At 36.4% G+C, this 20,287-nt stretch overlaps 1 protein-coding gene and 1 long non-coding RNA gene across 7 annotated transcripts in view; one reads left to right on the top strand and one right to left on the bottom strand.

The window, feature by feature from the left end:
* Nucleotides 1-16,904, top strand: part of LOC138763686 (uncharacterized) — a 32,786-nt gene extending 15,882 nt beyond the window's left edge. The window contains exon 2 of the long non-coding RNA XR_011357727.1: nucleotides 16,687-16,904. This is a non-coding gene — a long non-coding RNA (uncharacterized lncRNA). The remainder of the gene's footprint in view (nucleotides 1-16,686) is intronic.
* pde4dip (phosphodiesterase 4D interacting protein) overlaps nucleotides 1-20,287 on the bottom strand; it is a 564,002-nt gene that overhangs the window by 189,595 nt on the left and 354,120 nt on the right. For all 6 annotated transcript variants that reach the window (XM_069938250.1, XM_069938253.1, XM_069938249.1 and 3 more), the window contains one exon: nucleotides 1,516-1,639. In XM_069938250.1, coding sequence (XP_069794351.1) covers nucleotides 1,516-1,639 — 124 coding nt within the window. The remainder of the gene's footprint in view (nucleotides 1-1,515; nucleotides 1,640-20,287) is intronic.

The raw sequence follows: 20,287 nt of genomic DNA, 5'->3' as shown, positions 1-20,287 counted from the left end.
AAGTGTGATGTACATACAGTGGAATTTATCATTATAGACAATGTTCTAAAGGGCATCGAAAAATGGACAACAGGCTGCAGCTGGCCCACGGACCAGAGTTTGGCCACCCCTGCTTTAGAGAGTTATATAAAATCATGAAGAATGGATAAAGACCATACTCACTGTCTTTTTTTTCCCCAAAGGCATAGATTCAAGCTGATGAGGTTTAAGAGGGTCTTGTGGAGCAATTTTTCACTCAGGGTAGTCCTTATCTGGAACTAGTTGCCAAATGAAGCCATAAAACTGACAATGACTTCAATGTTCAAAAGATGTTCAGACATAATATGGATATGGGGATGGGGATGGGTTTAAAAGTATATGGGCTAAATGCAAACAAATGGGATTAGCTCACAACTTGTTTGGCATGGATGATTTCCGCTGAAAGTTGCATTCTGCGTGGCTCCATGACTAAGAGAGGGTGATTGATGTGGGAATGATAGAAGGATAAAGGATGGATCAGGGTGGCAAGATTAGTGACGAAATACTGGGCCTTCACCATCGATTTAGGGTTATGGAATTTGATGGACTTGGGGTTAGGACTGTTGGAATAGGACTGGCAGAATGGTTGTGTTGGAAGTCACAAGAATTAGGGGAAAACAAATGACTGGAGGTCAGCGCAGAGGGAGTTTGGACCTTTGAGGGTGCAGGAAATTAAAAGCACATGAAAGATTAGGCAGACACAAAGGATCAAAAGTAATTCAAGGACAGTTGTGAAGAGAGATGCAGCATATATGTTTAATGGTTGAGCCTCCTAGGGTCTAAATGCAGAATTTAAAAAATTTCCATTAAAATGGTTCCCCTTGATAAATCTTTGATCACCTATCTTTATGTCTTCATGTCAACATTTGTCTAATTGGTCTGTTATGAATGGCTTGAGATTACTTTCAACCAAATAGGCAAATTAAAAGCAAGCTTTGTCATTCCTGGTATATGAGGTTGCAAATGTTGCTGACCAGAGAGTCTATTTCTTGTTCAAATTATGGCACAAGTAACACCTATGATTTATTTTCTCTTCTGCCTTCTGACAAGTCACAACTTTCTATTGGAAATGCAAAAATACTTGGCTGAGGACTAAAACTAAGACTAAAATCAATGAATCTATTTCCATTTATGTTTTGTTTACTTTTAGGCCTGTCTTTTAGGTCAGTCAGACTTGTTCCTACACCTCCATCAAGGCTATCTGTTAAGAGAACATCACTTGCTCAGAGGAGAAAACATGGTTGAAAGTGAGCGAGGGAAATTACTGGAGCACGGTACTAAACCCATAACCTTCTGATTTGATGATGATGTTAAACTGTAATGACTATAAATGGAGATACAATTCTTTAAAAACAACAGGAAACTTGGTTATAGGAAAAATGAGAGAAAAATGATGAATTCATTGAACCTCTTCTTATATTAACATCTACTCCACATGGTGATCATAATGAAGGACATCATGGACTGAGCTCATGGTGCATTCGGACCTTTACTCACTTCTTGCAGAAGCTCCATCTTATTCTGCAAAACAGCTTGCACATGCTCAGTCTCCTGCTGCCTCTGTTCATATTTATCGTGGATCTCAGCCTCATTTTGGTTCCTCAGTTTTTCTACTGCTTTCCTGAAAAGCACAGAAGAGGAAAATTACTATTTATCCACACATTAAAAGTAATGATCATTGGATCAACTTGTAAACTAATGCTTTGCTTGTAACAGAATTAAGCACAGTTGTTTATTGATAAATGGAATTTCCATTCAGTGCAATGGTTCTTTTCCACTTTCCTTCTCATTAGAATTTTTGGAAGAATGAAGGATCAGTGCAGTTGGCTTTTCCTCAGTTTTGTATTAATAATACATTTATTATGGAATTAGGAAGATGAAGCAACATATTCACATCCAGAAAGATGCAGTTATTTAGATATTTTTAATTTTAGATATGAAGCATTTAAAATATCAGGCAGTTTTTATCATTTGTTTTATCCAATATAAGTTTTAAATCAACAGAAGGAGACTCTTGCACGGAAGGATGTTCAAATACCACAATTATTCTTCAGTGTTTTCTTTTTAGATTACATCTCTACTCTTTCAGCTTCATAAGCACTGAATTGAGTTTAATTTATCAGGAATGAGATTGCCAAATTGTGTATTAACCCTAGGACAGCAATTCCTTGCATGTCAAGCTCCCCCAGTGCTATTGCCTCATTTGTGAGTATGATTATACCCATTTATTATGAACTGCTAAATGGACAGAAAAAATAGAAGGTGGAATGGAAAATTACGATTCGGAAATTTGTTGAAGACCAAGTTTATATTCATGAACAGGCAAAAGTGACCAAGTGGAATGCATCAGAGGACCAGCAATATTATGTGTTAGTTCCCAAACTGCTGTGCATACCCAGTCTGGTATGTGGATTGTGGCAGAAATGTAAAAAAAATTTGTCCACTGAACTCGACATCTGAAAAGCAGCAGGTTCAACACAGCTCCCCAGAGCCTTTCTAAATTACTAGTCATCAGTTATATCTTCATCAGATCTTTGGAGAAGAGATAATCATAAGGACTATTGATCTCTCAGTGTGTGCAGGCATAGAAGGCACATTTTGAAAAGGCTCTCTGAAGTCCAGCTAACCTCAACCTCCTTCAAATTTTGCATGGATCTAAACTGTTCCACAGCACAATCCATTTTCCATGTTCTGATAGGCCTGTAATGACACATAGTCATGTTTTGCTGCAAATGCAGTTAGAACTGATTACAGGATCCTATTGCAGTCCAGGAGACCACCAACCATCATTAGCCATTAATAGAATGTGCTGATGGGAGTGGAGAAAACGATGTCTGTGGATGTAGTACTGAAGTACAGACTCTCCATAGGCTTCCAACATTCCTTCTGGCTCATTTACACAAGTTATGATGATGGGCTACCTTAGCAAAACAGAATGCTGCATATCAGCTTGAGCTGTTTCAGAAGAGAATGTTCCAATATTTTAGTTGACCATACTTCTAACCACAGATGGCCATTATTGTTAGCTATATTTTAGGGTTAGTCACACCTACGTTTGTTGCATCAAAAATGAAGTTGGGCAAAACTGGAGTTTGTTTTAAAGGTCACAATGACTTGCAACCCATTGACTCAACACATAGCAGTAATTAACAGCAAATGCATAATTTTCATGTTCTTTTTATCAAGTCGTCAAGTTGCGTTTATTTGTTGTTCATACCATAAACCTTGCAGTGTACAGGGAAAATTAGATAGTGTTTTCCAGACTGTGGAGCTGGTTATTTTACATGGATAAATTACTTTATAAACAATTTTTATAAAAAAACATATCTCTCATTATGTAGATAAAATGCCTGAAAATTAATATCTCTCAATCATCCAACCCTCAACATAAAGATTAATGTAAAAATTATAAGCTTGTTCCAATACGACCACTATTGTTTCTTTAACCTCCTTTATTTTGCATTTCCTTCTTTTGTCCATTCTCTCTTTGCATTTCATTGTGCATTGTATTGTATTAATCTATGTGACATGTTGAGCCATATCATTTGAGAATTCTAAGAACATCCAGCTTCTGAATGTACAAAAACAATACTGGTACTTTCATTCAGCCAATTTAATACACTTTTAAATAAAATCAGAAATGCTGGAAACACTCAGCATTTCAGGTCTGGGGCATTGTTTTGAAACAACAACTCTGCTTCTCTTTAACATTTAACAGACCTTCAATCAGTTCCCCCTGATTAATCACAGAAAGTTTTCTATATTTTTGCTGGCTTGTAGCCACATCTAATTTAATGTATACATTTTCTATCTGAATGAAAATTATCTCCTTTCCTGTCATATTTTGAGCCTATCTATATTAGTCATTTAAATTGTCTACCTGGTAACTTTCCCTGAGGCTCATTATGCTCGTGTGAATTTTTTCTTACTTACTTTCCTTCTCACTCTGACTTTCCCATTTTAAATTTGTGGTATAAATTATTGAATTGCCTTTATTTTCCTTCATTTGCAGTACATCACGTCACTGGGTCAAAAGTTTCTGTGACAGAAGTTGGGTAGATAGATCCTCCAGTGTAAATGTTGAGAAATTTTAGGAAGTCAGTGTTAGATTGTTAGAATCCCATGCTAGCGAAAATTAGTGAATAGCTATTAGGAAATTTAAGACTTCCACATCGGTGCAGACTTACATGGGTGTATTAAACTCTCTGACATGTTGAGCTTTGCCAACAATTCCACAGAAAATTGCTGGCATTTCATACAAAAGTTCAGCCCATTGTCTTAATGTCAATTAAATGTGAATCAGTGTAGTTCTACCTGAATTTTACTTTACTGCACAATTTACAAGCCATCTTTCAAGAACTTATGGGAAAATATTTCCTTGCTCAATTTCCACAGTAAAGCTTTAAGTTGGTTCCCACAATAGGATAGACAGTTAAAATGTTGTTTGCAATAAATTGATTCACTATAATAACTCAAGATTAGAAAGAATTTCAGAATAAATCAGAAAGACAAATACTGTACATTGTACAAATAATTACACAACTCAATGGAACTAGAACTGAAAATGAATCTCAACATTTTTGTAATTATTTCTCACACAATCAAACATTTTAGATATATTATTGTATATCAAGCATTCCGTGTTTGTCATGAGCAGCTCATGGCCATTAGATATGTCAGGAGAAATAAAACTCACCAAACAGATTACAAGATTTTGGGGATTCTTGATGGATTTACAATATTAAAATATGAGTCATGATTTAGATTTACTGTAATCTTCTGAATTACTGTATAGGTGATTGATGGAGTTTTAAGAGTTCAGAGACATAAATATTTTTCAAATATGAGAATTTTTCTTACTGTTTTCTCAGTGGTAATACTGATAAAATGCAAATGTTTTGGGAAAATTCTCAATGTATTCATGAAATAAATAACAACCTTAATTTATTTCAGGCTCAAATTATGCCATAGAAATGAACTTTCATTGGTTCCTAGCATCAACAACCAAGAGATTGACAGGATGTTACAAAACCTTTTTTTATTCAGGAGCCTGTCTGCTTTTTGTTGAAGGGCTTAGGCCTGAAATGTTGGTTATATACATTTGCTTCCTATAAACATTGTGTGACCTATTGAGTTTCTCCAGTACTTTTGTGTATTGCACTAAACCCTTTAAGTTAGTTGACATCAGTGATAAAACCCTACAAACTGTTTTCTTTGGGAATGTAAATTAATTATATCTGATGACATGCTATTGGTAAGTAATGGGATTTACAGGACTAGTCGTGAAAATTTTTTTTTCTTTTAAAATTATTTTTATTGAGTTTTATCAGAAAAACAAACAAAAAAGCAGAAAATCAATTGTAATGAAACCTTTGCAGATTTACAAATGATAACATATGGTATAGTAGCAATGCTAAATCCAATAAGTGGTAATACATACAATATTATAAGAAAAAAAAATTCAAACCCACAACAATCAAGGTTAAAATTCATATTGTGTGTAGGACTAGTTGTAAAAATTTTGATTTGAATGTTGTTTATTATATACTTTTGAATTTTAATGAATAAATATATTTTTAAAATGCTTAAAACTAATATCATTAATCCAAAATAAGGTGATGGATTTGGTGCAATACAATATAACTATGGAACTGTAATTTTCACCTTCAACAAAAGCACATTGGAAAAAACTCTAATTTCTTTCTTTCCTGGTACTGTATCACTTATATCTGTCACTTGCATTCATTTTGGAATGCCAGAAATGTCAAGTTAGAGATAACACATGAACCTTTGACAGTGCAACAGTTTTGAGATAATGTAGATACAATACATGCAGTGAAAGCTTGGTTTGTAGCATTGTCCACCATCAAGAATGCTAGAAGTTTTATTTCTGCAGAATATTCACAGCTACAGCAGTGACAGCTAAGAAAACGAAAGTGGGATCATCTTATCAACTATCCATGGTGTAACTGGAACATACACAGAAATAAATAATTCCAGAATCACAAAAGAGAGCAATAAGAATTAAAGTGTTACTTTAATAAAATTTAGAATAGTAATGAACATCAAAATAACTGGAAAAGCTAGAACTCTGAAAACAGAAATGGCAGAACCATCCAGCTAATCAAACAGCATCTGTGGAAAGTGAAATAGGGTTAATAAATAGCACAGAATTACAAAAAAAAAATGCATCTGCAAAGATAAAAGGTAAACTCAAAATTCAATGTGTCCTAAATTTTAAAGAAAATATCTGAGGCTTTGCTGCAGCAGGCATTATTGGATCTCAGGTTACTTGATAATCACCAGTATGAAGTGGAAAGCAGGTGTATCAGCTGATTGGAGTTCTTATTATCACCCATGGGAACATTCTACACCAGAACCATTTATAGTAACATGTACCCTGTGCAGCTGTGTTGCCAGCTGACTCCACAGCCAAGAAAGTTGAAAGATACTTGTAAAGATGAATAAAACAGATTGAATTATAATGTAGTGAAACAAGAAATTCTGCACATACTGTGATTGTAGTAAATACACAAAAGTGCTGGAGAAACTCAGGATGTCCTGCAGCGACCATAGCAAGCAAAGATATGTAACCAATGTTTTGGGTCTGAGCCCTTCATCAAGGTATGAGCAAGAAACAGCAGGTGTCTAAATAAAAAGGTGGGGGGAAGAGTGAAGTAAGGGGAGGAGCCCAGGCTAGCAGCCACGAGTCCATAAATGGACATGGATAGGAGGGCAGGAGAGAAAAGCTGATAATTGATCAGGGGAGATATCTGTGAATGTAGAGCTGGGGGTAAGGGGAGAGAGTGCTAACAGGAACCAGAGAAGTTGGTGAAAATGCCATCTGGTTGGAAGGTGCCCAGGCAGAATAAAGAGGAGCTCGTCCTCCAATTTGTGGGTGGTCTCAATATAGCAGTGCATGAGACCACAGCAGACATGTCAGAGGTGGGAATTTGGTTGCCACTGGGAGATTGCAGCTATTACAGCAGGCAGAGTGAAGGTGCTCAACAAAGCGATCTCCTGGTCTGCATCCAGTCTCTCCAATGTATAGGAGACCACAACAGGAGCACCAGATGTAGTGGATGACCCCTGCAGATTCACAAGTAAAGTGTTGCTTCACTTGGAAGGGCTCTGGGGCCCCAAATGGTGGTGAGGGAGGAGGTGTAGGTGAAGGTTATAACATTTCCTGTGGTCAGAGGGTAAAGGGGCGATTGGTGGAAAGGGATGACTGGGTGAGGGAATCACAGGGGCTGGTGCCTGCCAGGAGGGGAAGGTGGAGATGGGAAGATGTATCTGGTGGTAGGATCATATTATATCAGCAAAGCAAAAATAACATAAAAGGCAAGGACAAAAAATCCTTGCCCCTCCAAGGAGAGAGCTATATTTATTTATTAACGCAGAAATTAGCAGTAACTGTTATTAGTTATTTTTCAATGACATTTGAAGAATATGGTCTCTACCAATATCTATTGTGTTTGCATTGTTGCTTTATTACTGTCCCTTGTGTCATTATTTCTACCTTAGTGTCATTCTTTCACTGTTCTTCAACTTTTTTGCCTCCAGTTAACACTGATATTTCCCATTTTGTCCTTTTCAAGGGATATAGTATATTGTTACTTATATTCTGCCTCAATTACTCATACTTCTATTTCCACCGAGTGCTATTTTACCCCCAATATATTTTTCACTTTCTATTAACCCTCATCCTTATCCCACTCCTCTAACAATCCCTGCTGCCTTTCCACTTTCATTCAATTTACCCACACACATCTATAACACTGCTTACATTCACTTCCTTCCCTCAAGACTGCCGTCATTAAACCTGGTCCTCGCAGTGACTTCAATGTGATGGAGTTTCTCTACATTATTTGTAGAAGGTGAACCAATGCTCCTTATTGGTCAATCTCCCCAGATTTACAGAATCATATCTCTTCTGATGGGTATCAATTGAAGGGAGAATTCATTTTATTTAACTAAAATCTCTGCAGGAAATTCTGCTGGGTATACATCCTAATCATGTTCCTTCCCACCCCCACAATCCCACTACAAAAGAAGTGATGAGCATCTCAATAGGTCACACATGCCATTGGATGAATATTGACAAAGGAGTCAACTTGCCCAATCCTGACTCACTAGGGGTATCAACAGGAAAACTTATCACCATCTTCCAGTATTCCTTACTAAGAGAAAACTCTCCATATTGCAAAGCAAAAGCACAGATGACAAAAATAGATTAAATGCTAAAAACAATGAATCCAAGAAGAATAACCAGTATTTTTGTAGTATGACCAGCAAGAGTCATTTTGTTGGGGAATATGCTTGTTAAATGCATTCTGCTGATTGGATGTTGTTTGATCCAAGAGTTTCCAAGTCAGTCTTCCATTATCCAAAATGTTTTTCAACTGCCTACAGATGGTTTCTATTTTATGACATCTGCAAAAAGCATTCTCTCCAAGTAAGTGTGAATCAGGAAAAGTACAGCTGTCTAATAAAGTACAAACAGGACTTGGATTTAAAAACAATATTTAATTATTTTTGTCTAATTTACAAGCCAGGAAATAATTTAAATACCAGCATGTCAATTATCATTATCTCAATTACTTTGTAAATCCATTTACAACTGAAAACAACCTTGTTCTTAAAGTGATTTAATCTCAATTAATAATATTAAATTGATAGATTTTCACCTGACAAGGCAGGTGGGTGAAGTTAAGATATAAATTAGCCATGATCTCATTGAAAGGCAGAAATGGTCCAGGACTAACTGGTCTGCTCCTGTTCCTATCTTCCAAATCCCAACTCACTGGCATGTGAGCTGATTTTTTTTAAAATATAAACACAGATGCTCTGAACATGATTTGCCTAAAGGAAATATAAGCCAGGATGCCTGTTCCTGATCACTGTCAAGTGACTCTAGTGGAGCATATCTGTGCTGACTTCAGGGAATAACCCCAGACTGAATATTAATGTTGTCATGATGGATAGTGAGTATTCAGGAACAGAAAACTATTGCGTGCACTTTGAAGAAAGTGAGGGGGAGAATTAGGGCGTCATGAGGAAAAGCTGTATTCCACCTTAAAGGGGAAATCTTTTGTCTGAGTTGATGGCAGTGTATGGCTCCCCTGTACTCTATATGAAGGAAATGTGGAGACTTCCAAGTATAATGGTGGAAGATGAATGGTTTATGAAAATTATGAAGAATGGTTTCATTCCACTTTAAGCCTTCTCAAAAATGTATTAAAACTGTTCTGAATATTTGACATTAATTTGGTGGGGAAATAGCTGGCTACATCAGGTTGCATTTACCTGGAATCTCTATAATGGAATATAGTTTTTTGGGGGGTTTTTGAATATTTATCCATTTTAAACTACTATATTAATTACATTTCATTAAGTTTGAAAATTATTCAGAAGGTTATATATGTGGTATATATTAAAAGAAAAAGAAACACTAAACCTCCCTTCCCTCCCCCCAAACCCCTAAAAAGCATGAAAAAAGAGATTGAAGAAAGAAGTACTGGAGAATGCCAAGGGAATAAAGCATAAATATAACATATATTCTAATATTGGAGGTTACCAAGAAATGAGGTCTTCAGAGAGTTTATCGAAAGTACAAACCCACATTTTGTAAATATGAGTGCCATATTTTTCAAAGCAAGTGATATTTATTTCATGAACTCTATGTAATCTTCTCTAATGGTATACAACAGTGAAGTTCAGCATCCCATCTTTCCATACCTAAATCTATATCTGACTTCCATAATATTGCTATGATTTCCTAGAAATTGCTAAAGTGATTTGCACAAATTCAATTTGATGCATATTTAATTTTAACTTGGATCTTATAAAGTTAATATTACTCAATAAAAATAACTGGATCCTGTGGGAACTTGGCCCCCATAATTCAATCAAAAAAATTACTGACTTCCAACCAAAAATATCTGACTTTAGGACATTGCCAAGAAGAATGCAAAAAAAGTTCCAATCTCACATCTATATCTAAAACATAAATCTTATATAGCAGGAGTTAATCTATTTAATTTTTGTGGAGTCAAATATAATTGATGCAAAAAATTATATTGAACTATATCTAACAGTTATTTTTTGTCATATTATCCTTACATAATTCCATCCAATCTTTCTCATTTATTTGTCTATTTAAATCTACTTCCCATCTTAATCTCAATTTATGCACCTCCATTTTGGGGACTTTTACGTAAATTATACATTACAGAAATAAATTTATTTACATTACTATTACAAATCAGTAATTCCAATTCACTTTGACTAGGTAATGTCAAACTCAGACCTATTTTATGAGACAAAAAGACTTTAACTTTATAGTAACAAAATAAAATATTATTAGGCACATTAAATTTATTCTTCATTCATTCAAATGTTATAAATTTTCCATTCTCAGAACAATCCTCAATCTTCTTAACACCCATCTACATCCAAGTCTTCAAAAATCGATTATCCATTGAAAATGAAATGTCTATTTTGACAAAGGGGCATTTTTCAAGATACGAGACCTTTCATACCTATTTCATTATCAATATTATTCCATAATTCAATCAGATGTTTCAAAATAGGTGTTTCCCTATTTTCTACCAACAATTTAGAATTCCATTTATAGACAAAATCCTCTAAATGTATTTCTCCTATCTTACTAAATTCTACATTAATACAAACAGGAATTTTATCTAAACTAAACAGTACATTAATAAATATCAATAATAATCTGGTTTTTCTGTATCAGAAGTTCAAAATGGAATAATTTGCTAGAGGGATTTAACGTGGAGACAATGTACTGAACAATCTTTCTAATAAACCAGTTGTTAGGAGAATGCCAAGGGAATAAAGCATAAATATAACATAAATTCTAATATTGGAGGTTACCAAGAAGTGAGGTCTTCAGAGAGTTTATCGAAAGAACAAACCCACATTTTGTAAATATGGGTGCCATATTTTCAAGATTTAGTAATGTTAGTGATCATAACTACCTGACTTTACATACACTGGGAATCAAAAACAATTTTTGTCAATCTACAGGATCTGTTTATAATAAAATGTTGGATAATTGAAAGATTAATAGGAATTTCAAATGACTTCAAAGACTTGAATCTTGAACTATATAAAAAAATCTTTAATAAATGACACTGTTGACATAGCTCAGTGTTTTTAAATGGTAAAAGGTCACAAGTTTTGAAACTTTTCAGTTATTCTGGCAGACAAATGTGACAACTCCTGTGAAATGGTACAACTCCACAGGGCCTAATGCGGCATAAGAATTAGTGGTAGCTTTATTATGAGCAGGGCCTCAACATGCCTATCCTGAACACTCTCACTGGTGCACAAGGTATCAGGTTAAGGAAACCCCATTCCAAGAATATCCACTTATACATTTCTCCTCCACAAGTATGATCATAACATCAGGTCCTTTGCACTGTGATGTCCACAGAGGCAGATGAGACCAATCTGGGCTCGAAGGTTCTTTTCATGCAGATAAGGATACTGGAGTACCAGTGGTTCTTGATTTTCAATGTTTTCCATTCTAGCTCCTCACATGAATGAGCATAACTTTTTTTATGTGGGTACACCACTGGACAATGTTGTTCCCAGTGGTGTATGTCAATATGGAAACACTTCAAATATGTTCCACAAGAATCTCTGAATTTTCTTTTGTCCACACATGACCATTTTCCCTCAGTCAGTTCTCCATAAGTAGCTGCTTTGGAATTCTATGATCAGGTATTTTTCCAAAATGTCCTGCCCATCTCATCTGTGATTCTCTAGATGTATAGATGCTGTGGAGGTTGGTCTGGGACAGAACTTGTGCTGCAAAGTTATATTAACTTATCCACCATGTTAGCCTTTTGATGGTTCACAAAGATATTTGGTTCCACCTAAGAGTATTTGGTGCAGCTTGATACACAGCTTCTAATTGTGAGGCCAAAGTTGTCACAGGCTGTCCCTGTACATCAGTCTCTGAACTTGCATTGAATGTACAGTCATCAGCAAAGATGGTCCAGATGGGTCTGATGGTGAGCAATAGCCATGACCATATGAGGGGGCACAGCACCTCACTTGGGGGGGGGGCAATGCCCGCGGATGACCCCCTTGGCGATGAACCTGCTAGAAGGGCCAAAGGGGCATGTTTCTGTGATGTAATTATTCTATGGTTCTATGGAAAACCATGCTGCAAACACATTCTGGTTATTAAACTGATGTTGCTGCCTTTATAGCAGTCTTAAGCTGGAAAAAAGGCACCAACACAAATGAAATTCTCACTGAAAAGTTGGGAGTAAAATTGCCCACACAGACAACAAGACTAACAGAAATGTGCGTAAAATTGCTGTACTCCAGTTAAGCTGATTTTCAACAATTAAGACATTCTTTACAGACTATGCAAAGGAATTTCTAGATGAAAATATTTTTACCTTGAAGAATGGTTACTATTGCCTTTGGGACTATCAGAAAATTATATAATGGACACTAAATATGTCAATAGAATTTGTCAATATTTTTTCATAAAGAAAACTTTTCCTTAAGTTGTAATTATTCAGTTTATTTACATCAAGTTTTAGATTGCTAATTTTAAAATGCTGCAGATGTTCTTTTAAATATTTACAATTGATTGGGTTATTTTTTCAGGTGTTAAGTTCAAATTGCAAGAGGTTTAGCAGATCTACAGAGTATGGTAATCTCTTTACTGAAAGCGTGAATTAATGATAAGAGTTTATGATTCAGGCCACCGAAAAAGCTAGAATATTCCACCTACAAAAGCGAGCATGAAGGGTGCCTGATGACATCAGAAATATGTTCAATGGTTTATTTTCTTTAGACTACTGCAAGTGGAAATTGGGTAAGGGCACCATCCTGTTCACCTACAACCACCTTGCAGCCGAATGGCTGGGTGTTATTGTTCTTTCAAGGACAGTCACCAAGTCATTTTAAGCCAGCCCTAAAATAAACCAACTGGTAATTTAGAGTTCATTGTCAAATTTAATATGTGAACAGCCAGTTTTGCAAATCAATCAAGTGTTCTGACAGCTGTGGAATCACAGAGCAATAGCCTTCTGGGAAAAAAAATGTGTGAGGTTTTAAAACAATTACAATATTTAATTAGAGTCAAACACTGATGACGGAAAGAATGTACATTTCTAAAGAGCACAATACACTGTATAACAACGTGAATGAAAACTTGATTAAACTTGTACTGAAGTTACTTTTGTCTCAGTGCCTCCTTCAAGCACTCTCACAGACATTGGAAAAAGTCAATTATTCAAACTATCAACAATGATACTTTATTAAATGAAAGGGCTTATACTGTCAGGAAGCACTTTTATTGTGGTTTTCTTCCATAAGGATGGTCTCTGACAATTTCTCCAATAAAATGCACTTATTTAAAAAAAAAACTTTTTCAGTCCTAAGTTGCAGAAAGGGGGAAGGTTAAAAAGAATGATCTGAATGTTTGTAACTGGGTAGAGGTCAATTCTGCTCAGATGCCTAATCTGATAAAAATTTCTTGAATTATTTTTCATTTGATTTTCAGCAACTGATGTGTGCAGCATCTCACAGTTTTGGTACTTTTTTCCCCTTTAACTGTGCTCATTCAACTCACACCTTTGACATAACTACTTAAAAATTCAATAAGAAACATTCATCACTTTTTAGATGGTATCAACAACACTCAAGTCATTGTCACGGTCATCCTGTTAAAATTGTCTTCCTTGTTCTCTTCCCCTAATTCAGTACAGTGCAGGGATAGGCCCTTTGGGCCATGATGCTAATCTAAACTACTTCCATCAGCTTGAGCAAGATTAATATCCCTCTACTCCTTGTCTATTCAAGTGTCAGTCTACATGCCTCTTAAACACCTGCTTCTTCCACCTCCCTGCAATTACATTCCAGACACCTAACATTCTTCATGTAAGGAAAACTAACACCTCATTGAAACTTTTTCTTTCATACCATAAATCTGTGCCCCCTAGTATTTTAAATTTCCAGTCTAGGAAAGAGTTTCTTGATTATTTGTCCTTCTATGTTGTGCATAATCTAATCAGCTTCTATCAGAAAATATTCATCAAATCAGGCAGAACTTCCTAAGGCAGCTTTGACAGCACTTGTGTCATCTGATGAGTCTTCAAAGCTCCAGAGAAAACAATCCTAGTTGTCCAACATCTCCTCACAGCTAATAGTCTCCAATCCAGCAACATCCTGGTAAACCTCTTCTGCATCCACATCTTTCCAAAAGTGTGGCAACCAGAACTCCACACAATACTCCAAGTGTTTTACTCAGCTGCAATATGACTTTAAAACTTTTATTCTCAATGCCTCAACTAACGAAGGCAAGTACGTTGCACTTCTTTACCATCTTATATGCCTGTATTGCTACCTTCAAAGAATTATTGACTTGCACCCAAGATCCGTCTGTACACCACTGATCCCAAGAGTTTTGCCATTAACAGTATACTTTTCTCTTGCATTCTATTGCCAAATGCAACATTTGTCTGGATTAAACTCCATTTGCTATTTTTCTGCCCAAATTTCCAACTGATCTATATCCTGCGGCATCATTTGACAACCTTCTTCACATTCCACAACTCCACCAATTCTCATGTATCCTGCAAACTTACTGATCAAACCACTTTTTTTTAATCCAGTTCATCACCAGCAATCTCAGCGCTGAACTTTGAGGAGTACTGTTAGTCATGGACCTTCAGTCAGAAAAATATTTCTATTACCTTCTATCTTCTATTACTAAGCCATGTGACCATCAGCTGGACCCATCAACCATAAGGGATCTTGTTTACAAATACGACAAAAGTCCATGTAGGCAAGATCTACTGCCCTACCCTATCACTTCTTCTTGGGTGTTTAATGTGGAAGGTGATCTCATTGAAATATGAAAAATTATAATAGGGTGCGCAATGGAACAACCATTTTCCTGGTTGAGGTGCCTAGGTCTAGGGCCACAGACTTCAGAAAAAGAGTTGTTCTGGATTAGAATAAGAGGACATTTCTTCACCGAGTGGGAAGTAAACCCTTGTAATTCTCCACTAAAGAGTGCTGTGGAGGCCTGGATTGTTTTTTGGATATTAAAAAACTCAAGGAATGTGGGGTTAATATAGGAACGGTGCTTTGCAGTAAAATCATCAATAATTTTACTAAATGACTCAGCAGGGGCCCATTGGCTCCTTGTACAGGTACTCCTATTTCTTATTTTCTCATCTCTTTGGCCTTGGAAAACTGATTTCTCCATGGATACAATTTAGCGAGTACCAAATGGGGTTATTATCTCTCTCTTAGTTATCATTCTGATTCATTCTGATTCATTTTTTTCCTTGAAAGCCACATAAACAAACCTTGGTTTAAGTGCATTACAAGATGCTTCCTCTCATCTGGGCAGTAATTCTTTTTCATGATGTTGCCTCAACATCTGCGACATCTAAACAACCTTGGCAGAAATGTGCCTACTCTGTTTTTACTCCATTTACTTCTTTCTGTTGGCCAGCTAGCACTGAAGCTTTGCGTGTCTGTAAATACTTTTCTGGAGTTAGATCTGTCTCACATAATAACTATTCCCGGAGGCTGGAGTCATACATTCCATAAGTACTTCCATTTATAATGAGCGAGTTCATCAAGTCTACAAGAGTACAATTATATGTTAATAATCTTCCTTCCATTAAGAAAGTATCAAATAATTCTCCCTATTCTTAGGTGTGGGTGAAGAACTGACAACAGTGAATTATTTCATTTTAAAATGTGATACAATATTGTATTCTTCAGAATCTGATTTGCAGGCTTTATTATTGCAATTCTCACTCCTTCTAACCAATTGAAAACTTTGCTTTGGTCCAATTTCCCTACTGTAATCTGTTCCTTAAAGAGTGTAAACTCTTCATCTGCTCCATTCTTTGACAGGTTACTTCCTGTGAACCAATTAAAAAAAGACGAATTAACCTTTTGAATTACATAATCAGAATCAGGATTTATTGTCATGAACAAGTCATGAAATTCTTGGTTTTGTGGCAGCATCATAGTGTAAACATACAAATTATAACCATCTTATTACCATAAAAAAATTAATAATGCACGAAAAGTAAGGCAGTGCCTTGGTTCATTGATTATTCAGGAATCTGATGGCAGTGGGGAAGAAGCTGTCCTTTTGCCGCTGAGTGCTCGTCTTTAGGCTCCTGTACCTTTTCCCCGATAGTAGCAGACTGAAAAGGGCACAGCCTGGGTGGTGGGGGTCTTTGAGAATAGAGGCTGCTTTTTTAAGACACTGCCTCATGTGGATGTCCTTGACGGAGTGAAGTCTGGTGCCTGTGATGTCGCAGGCTGAGTTAACAACCCTCTGGAGTTTATTCTTATCTTGAGAGTTTGTGCCTTCATACCAGGCAGTGATGCAACCAGTCAGAATGCTCTCCAATGTACACCTGAAGAAGTTTATGAGAGTCTTTGTTGACATAGCAAACCTCTTCAGACACCTCATAAAGTATAGTTGGTGATGAGACTTTTTTGTGATTGCATCAACGTGGAGGCTCAAGGACAGATCACTGGGATGTTGACACCTAGCTTGACCTGTGTAATGTATTGCAAGTGTTGTGAAGTTTAAATGATGTGCAGTCTGGCAATGACTCAATTTGTGTTTGGTTTCTCCAGTTCACAGGAGGCTTCATGAACTTCTTCAAATGCCAGTGAATACTGCCTCAGATGGAAAACTACTTCAGAGATAAGCTAGTGATTAATGGAATGTATATCACAGTGCAACAGCTTCAACCATGCACCTTCAACATCTGTTCCTCCTGTTGTGAATGAGTATATTTCTTTCCCTAACCTTTAACACAAATCTAAAATAAAGAATGACCTGAGTACAGAAAGATCATTTTTGCATCTTTACTTCTTCAGCCAATCTTTTGCCTGCGTGAATTTGCTACTTATTTGGCTAGAATATGGACTAATATGCTATGATGACTTGAAATGACTTTTTAACAAGCATGCCACAACTTAATGAATAATGCTTATCTGTGGTAGATACAGTATTTCTTCCATGTGTTCCATCAGTGGTAAATGATACTAAATGTAAATGTCAGAGTTTAGATTTTACAAACAACAATGTCTTTGCAAATAAAACCTAAAATTGATATTAGTTCATGGCAGATCTAGGTTTGTATTTACCTTGATAAATAGATCCTCTTTAAATTAAGTGAAACACAAAGGTCTGCATGCAGTGATTGTAGTAGAAGCACTGAAATGCTCGATGAACTCAGCAACTCAGTGTGGATAGGAGGGACTCAGCCCTTCCTCAAGGTACGAGCAAAAAGCAGTCAGGCAGCTGAATTAAAAGGCTGGGAAGAAGGAAAGAAAGGGCAGGGGAGGAACACAGACCAACCACCAAAAGTGATAATTGGACAGGAGGACAGGAGAGGAAAGGTGAAAACTGATTGGGAAAAGGGTGGCTCTATGAATGCAGAGCTGGAAGAAAGGAGAGAGGGGAAAAGAAAGAGAGAGAGAGAGTGTTAGAGGAAAGGAAAAATAGGGATAGATGTTGTTGGGGGGGGGTGGTGGTGGGCTCATGGAAACTGGAGAAGTCGATGTTAATGCCATCCGGTTGGAGGATGCCCAGACAGAAAATGAGGTGTTGTTCCTCCAATTTGCAGGTGGTCATTGTCTGGTAATGCATGACACCATGGACAGACATGTCGGTATGGGAATGGGGTAGCACATTGAAATGGGTTTACACTGGGACGTCCCCTCTATTGCATCAGATAGAGCCGAGGTTCTCAACAAAGTGATCTCCCAGTCTGCGTCCAGTTTCTCCAATGTAGAGGAGACCACTGGATGCTGTTGATGACCCCTGCAGATTCACAAGTGAAGTTTTTACCCTTGCGCCCACACCTCAACCCTCACCACCATTTGGGGCTCCAAAAAACAATTCTGGTTCAGCCATCACTTCAACAATTCCAGTTCCCTGAACTTGTCTGCCTCATCTTCACCATTGACAACCAATTGCTATATGGTTATGTTTAAAACAGATGTCACTAGTTAAAATTCAAAATGCTTGAGAACAGGATTTAAATTTGACTTTATCAGATGTGGATTGGAACACAATTTTTAAGTTGGTTAATAGCTCTTTGTTATGCACTTGTCATTGTTTATTACAATTTAAGGTGGTACAGAGAGCACATATGTCTAAGGTTAAATTGTCTCATATTTACTCTGATATCAGTCCCTGGTATGACTTGGTGTAAGAGCAGAGAAGCGTCATTAATTCATATGTTCTGGACTTGTCCTAGTCTAGAAAAATACTGGAGAGAGGTTTTCCGCACTTTGTCTATGATTTTTAATATAGATTTAGTACTGAATCCTTTGGTGGTTCTCTTCGGTACAATGGGAGGGAATGATTCTTCTTTGTCCCTGGTTCAGAGTCGTGCTATCTCTTTTGCTTCTCTTTTGGCAAAGCAAACAATTTTACTTAAATGGAAGGATGCTGCCCATCTACTCATGATCAGTGGTTGATTGATATCATGTCTTGTTTGAATATGCAAAAAGATTTGTTATTCAGTTAATAATTCATTAGAAGATTTCAGAATCTGTGAGGGTCATTTATGTCTTACTTTCTTATTTTATAATTTCACTTCAATGTAATTGAATTGTCTGACTAGTACCTTTTGTAGATGACATTTTCTAATCTTTCATATTTCCCAGTTTCAAAACATATCATCTTCACAGAAATGTAAGTGACGATATTCTGAATTGGTATCTCATTTCTAATAAACCAAACTTTGTAGATGGAGCTGTAAATAGCTTTAATTCATTGATATAATGGATAAACATTTTGCATAACCGCATCAAGATTTTCATAACGATGGATAAACAAAGCATACTCTATAATAATAGTGATATTCTACTTTAAACAGTTAAACCAAAATTAAGATGATTAAAATTAAATAAGATGAAATAGGATGAATTCAAAGAAAAGTACTTTGATGATTATGCCTCCTCCATGGTTCTTTGAAGAATGAAAGTAAGCTCCGTCTGCACGCATATTATGACATATGACATCATAGTAACTATTGTAACACTACAAACAAGAATTTTCCTTAAAGAGATAGTCATAAAATTAACTAAGAAGTAAAATCACAAGGTTTTAACCTTTACACCGTTTCCATGTTATTTTTCACATTTTTTCTCTCCCTTGGTTTTTCCTTTCATGTTAATCATATATATACATCTGGCAATGCTGTTAGGGAGGGGTAATGAGTATTTCTTTTTGTTTTGTTCTCCTTTTGTGTTATTTTCCTTTTTACTCTTTTCTCTCTTTTTTTCTCTTTTAGTTTTCTTTTTTGTAAATATTATTTGGACTATGAATTATGGATATGTATTACAATTTACACTTGCTTTTGATATACTGATTAGTTTGTACATTACATATAATTTTATTGTATTGCATTACTATTATAAGCTCCTTATTAAAATCTGCAGGGGTCATTTACAGCATCCAGTCCTCCCATTGTGGTCTTCTCTACATTAGAGAGACCAAATGCAGACAGGACGATCACTTTGTTGAGCAACTTGGCTCTGCCCGGCGCAAGGGCAGGGATCTCCCAGTGGCCACACATTTAATTCAATGACCATTTTCTCACTGACATGTCTGTCCACGGTTTCATGCACAGCCAGAGTAAGATCACCCACAAACTGGAGGAAAATCTCCTCATATTCTGTCTGCGCACCCTCCAAATGAATTACATTAACATTGACTTCTCTGGTTTCTGCTAGTTGCCCTCCCCCTTCCTCACATCTATCCCTATTTCTTTCCTCCAACTCTGTCTCTCTCTCTCTTGCTTTTCCCCTCTGTCTTCTTTCCTCCAGTTCTGCATTCACAAAGCCATCCCTCCCCCAATCAATTCTCACCTTTCCTCTCCTGTCCATATCCAATGATCACCTTTTGTCTGTTGGTCTGTGCTACTCCCCCTGTCCTTTCGTTCCTTCACCCCAGCCTTTTAATTCAGGCACCTGCCTGCTTTTTACTTATAGCTTTATATATATATATATATATATATATATATAAAATTATTGCCAAATCTGGAACTGACATTCATGGAATAAAAATCCACCAGGAGACAGCTGCTTCAGGAAGAGGGCAGAAAATTTTGGGAGAAAACAGTAGGAGTAAATCAATAGCAAAAAACTGATATAACTGAGTGACAAATACTTATTCAATAGGGATACCTTTTAGAGTGACTGAACATTGAGACAGCAA

Source organism: Narcine bancroftii, chromosome 5 (genome assembly GCF_036971445.1).
Source record: "Narcine bancroftii isolate sNarBan1 chromosome 5, sNarBan1.hap1, whole genome shotgun sequence".
Taxonomy (NCBI): domain Eukaryota; kingdom Metazoa; phylum Chordata; class Chondrichthyes; order Torpediniformes; family Narcinidae; genus Narcine; species Narcine bancroftii.
This window is presented reverse-complemented; position numbering and strand designations above follow the sequence as displayed.